We start from the raw sequence: 5,279 nt of genomic DNA, 5'->3' as shown, positions 1-5,279 counted from the left end.
TATATACATACATATATATACATATATATGTATGTGTGCACCCACTACACTCTCTGAGTGGTTGGCGTTAGGAAGGGCATCCAGCTGTAGAAACTCTGCCAAATCAGACTGGAGCCTGGTGTTGCCATCCGGTTTCACCAGTCCTCAGTCAAATCGTCCAACCCATGCTAGCATGGAAAGCGGACGTTAAACGATGATGATGATGATGATGATACACATGTATATAAATTCATACATAAACACATATATTCTATATAATACTATGTAATGCAAAACTTTTGCCATGATTTAACCATGAAAAATATAAAAAAAAAACAATAACACAGAGTGCATTCAAATTTTGGCACAAGGCCAGCAATTTCAAGGGAGGAGCAAGTTGATTACATTGACCCCACTGTTTGACTGGTACTTATTTTATAGACCCCCAAATGCATGAAAGGCAAAGTTGACCTCACCAGAATTTGAACTCTGAATATGAAGACGGATGAAATTCTGATATGCATTTTACCCGGCATGGCAACATGTCTGCCAACTTGCCACCTTAGTAGCAGCATAAATAAATACATGTGTGTGTATGTGTGTGTGTGTGTTTGTGTGTGTGTGTGTGTGTGTCTGTGTGTGTCTGTTTGTGTGCCTGTGTATATCTGTGTACCTATACTTGGCATCATCATTTATGTGTCAGACTGAATTTAAACCTCCTATTCATAATTGCATTATTCTGACACATTAACAGCTACAACTGGGTTTGTATACTGCATATACAGAAGGGGTGGGCCAAAAGTCACAGACAAATTAAGTTCCATACACTCTGGAATTTCTCAAAGACATGCTTCAATTTTTCTAAAGGTACATACAAACATATACCCAGGCCTATTCCCCATTCTTTTTAGGAGGGGTTAGCCACACGACACACACTAGGCATTCCATTCATTTTCCACCTCAAAGAGGCGAGCCCCGTCCTATGCTCGGGTCAAGTCATAGAATGCAACACTCAATATCAGCAACAGGGCCCTACAACATATGCTGGTTTACCCCTGCCGCATCATGCTGGTTCCGTACCCCTTTGAGCAACATCGAATCCACTCATCCATCCACAAACACTCTCTAAGCTTTCCTATCATTTGTAAACTCTCTTGCCTCTCTCACTCCAACACCTCTAACCACCACCAAAGCTTTTCTCACACTATCCATCCACACAAATCAAGGTCTGCCTCTGCCTACCACTTCTGCCTTCATCACCTTCCTTACCATTTGCTCCTCATCCCTCCCCACCATGTGGTCAAACCACCTCAATTCTTCGAATTCATTTTCTAAAATAAATACAATAATCCTTTCTACCATAGGTACAAGGCTTGAAATTTCCAGCTGCCAAATCCACTCACCAGGCTTTGGTCAACTTGAAACTATAGTAGAAGACATTTGCCTAAGGTGTCATGGAGTGGGACCAAATTTGCAATCATGTGGCTGGGAAGCAAAATTCTTACCACAGCTATAAATACACACACACATGATTATTGTAATGATACAAGAACACAAGAAATAGGGCAGCAAGCTGGCAGAATTGTCAGCACGCGAGCAAAAAGCTTAGTGGTATTTCGTCTGCCATTCTGAGTTCAAATTCCTCCGAGGTCAACTTTGCCTTTCATTCTTTCAGGGTCGATTAAATAAGTACCAGTTATGCACTGGGGTAGATGTAATCAGCTTAATCCCTTTGTCTGTCCTTGTTTGTCCCCTCTGTGTTTAGCCCCCTGTGGGCAATAAAGAAATAAAAAATAATACAATCTGACAAGAAATATTTCTTACCTTGAAAACATTAAATCTACTGATGATCTCATCAATCCATTCAAAGATTCTGCATATATTTTTCACAAAGTCTTTTACATTTTTAGCTTTATTGATATCCACAAACCTGCTGTATTGTGTAATGGAGCAAAACATCAATGTCACATTTTCTATTGTCTGCAGTAAAAGATTGATAATACTTTAAACATTTCAAAGTATTTTAGAAAAGAAACAAGGTTAACAAATTAATACGACATGACATGATTAAATAACATGTTTCACAGTGACACATTGTGTTTTATGGAGGCAAGGTTTGTGAGCTATGCATTTACAAATATTTCTTCAACTCTATTTCAAATATGATATTTTGTAATATATTACTTTAGATCTATAGATTTAGGCCTCAAATAAACCAAGTGAGTGCAACACTCTAGCCACTTGTCCACATACCTTCACTATACATATATATATATACATACTATAACACCATAAAGCATTTTATTTGATACTCTAATGATTCTGCTATTTACCCACCACCACTCCATCACCACCACCCACCCATGCCTGCTTTCATTGATAATCCAACACGTTTTTACTCACCTGCCATGTTTGCTCTATTGGACATCCTGCTTCAAGTTTCATGCAAATATTCTTTGGAAGAACAGAATACAGTAAATCCTTACTGGCTTGTTGGTACTCTTTGGCCTTTTTCTTCACAATGCTTGTTTTCTTTATGTTTTGAATGGTCTGAAAAAATTGAAATAGTATATTTAGTGGTGCTTATGCTCACAGCATATTCAATCATAGGGTCTCCAAGATAAACTTAGTATTTTTTGCTCAGAGGAAAATTCGACAGAATAGACAACACATCAGAAAGTGAGAAGGCAGTGAGCTGGCAGAAATGTTAGCACGCCGGGCGAAATGCTTAGCGGTATTTCGTCTGCTGTTACGTTCTGAGTTCAAATTCCGCTGAGGTCGAGTTTGCCTTTCATTCATTTTGGGTCGATAAATTAAGTACCAGTTATGCACTGAGGTAAATGTAATCGACTTAATCCCTTTGTCTGTCCTTGTTTGTCCCCTCTATGTTTATCCCCTTGTGGGCAATAAAGAAATAAGAAACGTTAGCACACCGGGCGAAATGCTTAGCAGTATTTCGTCTGCCGTTACGTTCTGAGTTCAAATTCCACCGAGGTCGATACATTAAGTAACAGTTATGCACTGGGGTCGATGTAATCGACTTAATCCCTTTGTCTGTCCTTGTTTGTCCCCTCTATGTTTAGCCCCTTGTGGGCAATAAAGAAATAAGAAAGTGATAAGTGCAGAATCTGTAAACAAAACGGTGAAACCATATGGCATATTACCAGCCAATGTACGCCACTAGCCCAGAAGGAATATAAGAGATGCCACAACAATATAGCCAGGCTTGTCCATTGGACACTTTGCAACATGTATGTACTTGACAGAGCAAAAAATTGGTACGACCACAAACTTAAAGGCATTGTTGAAAATAGAAATGCAAAGATCCTGTGGGATTTTATGATTCAGTGTGACCATGAGATTGAGAATAGGAAGCCGGACATAGTCTTAATTGAAAAAGAAAACAAACTATGCTGGATCATAGATATAGCATGCCTAGCTGACAAAAGGTATGTGATAAGGAAGAAAGAAAAGTCAAGAGATATGACAGGTTAGCTTGGGAGGTAAAGAAGTTGTGGTCAATGAAAAAGGTAGCAGTAGTACCAATAATTGTTGGAGCCCTGGGAACAGTGAGCAAAAATCTTGAGATGTACGTGGAACAAATAGGGGCTGCAATAAGGGTGGAGTACTTGCAGAAAACAGCACTGCTTGGAACCGCTCGAATACTCTGGAAGGTGCTCGAAAAATAAGAGGTGTTACCTTAGTTCACTGGTAGTGAACAGCTGACACTGTAGTACATCTCCAGCGTTAGAAGCTGTGCAAAGGCAACAATAATGTGGCATTTGACTAGATTTATTCCTCATCATATCTTGTATCTAGATGTTTTTGTTTCTTTTGCTATTGAGTTAGACATGGCCTGGGCCAATCTTGACAAGTTTATTGCAATATAATTAGATCTCTGTCTCGTCAACAACACAATAAGTTTGTTAAGAATGCAATTTTGTAGGAGGAAGTATTGAAAGGCATTTACTAGAAGCAGTTTTAGGTATGTTTTCTTTTTTCTTAAAGATATTTTTATTAAATGGAAGACATTGTCAAGATCAGTCTTTGTATTTCAGTATGGCTGATATCCTTAACTGTGAAAGCAAGTGGCCTTGTCATAAGTGTATTGCACTTATGAGTCCAAGATCATAGTTTCAATTCTTGGACTGGGCAGTGTGTTGTGTTCTTGAGCTAAACACTTCATTTCATATTGCTCCAATCTGCTCAGCTGTAAATGAATAACTCTGAAATGGATACGCATTCCATTCTGGGAGAATGCTGTGATGCCATTCATTTACATGCTGTAGTAACTGGGTGAATGATTCCATGAATCCTACCACATGAGACAATATTTAATATACATAATGGCACCACACAGGTGATCATGTGGGAACTGACTCATTATTGAAAGCTTGCCAAATACCAGGAATTGGTTGAGCAGTGTAGAAACCAGGACTAGCAGGCACATTATGAGACAACTGATGTGGTTTGCTTGAGTTTCGTTGGGTGTTCATTCTGCAAAGCTCTCACCAGACTTAGAGTCACAGGTTCAACAAAGAGGAGGGCTGTAAATTCCATCAATGAAATTGCAGAGATGGTCACAGGAGGGCTTTGAATAAAGAGGGCAGACTAGTGGGATGCAGGCTGGGTGGGGGTCAACTGGGTGAGGGAGTCAGATGTTGGAATACCCAAAACCCCTTGAAACCCCCAAAATATCACTGATGATGCATCCATGTGATGTATCTTGGAATATTATATGAAAAGCATTGCCAAGGTCAATATTTGTAATTCAGTATGGCTTAATATACACAAATGCAATAACTAGATATTAAATAAATCTTATGAATGTAATAGTCAGATATTCATGTATATCAGCTGTACTAAAATCGGTGTATATGTGTATATATAGATATATAAAGACATTGATATACTTTGGAAAGTTATTTTCATATCATATACCTGATCAAGAGTCAACTCCATGTTGGATGCATGCTGGTGACCAACCATTATCATATCACGACTGTTATCAATCATGCTCAAGTCATTCAAGTAGAGGCCTTTTGTTTGCAAGTCTTCCAAGTTTTCAATTCTAATACAGAGAAATGCATATGATAATGTTCTTCATTTCTTCTTGTGAGATATCAGTACATATATTATATATATATAAATATCAGTGTTGATATCAATGTTTGAAATTAATTAACATTCTTTTAATGAATCGAAATTTTCGATTCATTGAAATTTTTGAAACTTAACAACAAATAAATACCTCAATATATTGGAAGCAAGCAACATTATATATACATATATATACATAT

General features: G+C 38.0%; 1 protein-coding gene across 5 annotated transcripts in view; it reads right to left on the bottom strand.

The window, feature by feature from the left end:
* LOC106869747 (soluble guanylate cyclase 88E) overlaps positions 1 to 5,279 on the bottom strand; it is a 142,281-nt gene that overhangs the window by 38,299 nt on the left and 98,703 nt on the right. For all 5 annotated transcript variants that reach the window (XM_014915608.2, XM_014915609.2, XM_014915606.2 and 2 more), the window contains 3 exons: positions 4,921 to 5,050; positions 2,383 to 2,529; positions 1,804 to 1,959 (listed from right to left, as the gene is read on the bottom strand). In XM_014915608.2, the coding sequence (XP_014771094.1) occupies positions 1,804 to 1,959; positions 2,383 to 2,529; positions 4,921 to 5,050 (433 nt within the window). The remainder of the gene's footprint in view (positions 1 to 1,803; positions 1,960 to 2,382; positions 2,530 to 4,920; positions 5,051 to 5,279) is intronic.

The sequence above is a fragment of the Octopus bimaculoides genome, chromosome 7 (assembly GCF_001194135.2).
Source record: "Octopus bimaculoides isolate UCB-OBI-ISO-001 chromosome 7, ASM119413v2, whole genome shotgun sequence".
NCBI classification, from domain to species: domain Eukaryota; kingdom Metazoa; phylum Mollusca; class Cephalopoda; order Octopoda; family Octopodidae; genus Octopus; species Octopus bimaculoides.
Note: the sequence above shows the minus strand (reverse complement) of the source record. Positions and strands in the feature narration are given on the sequence as shown.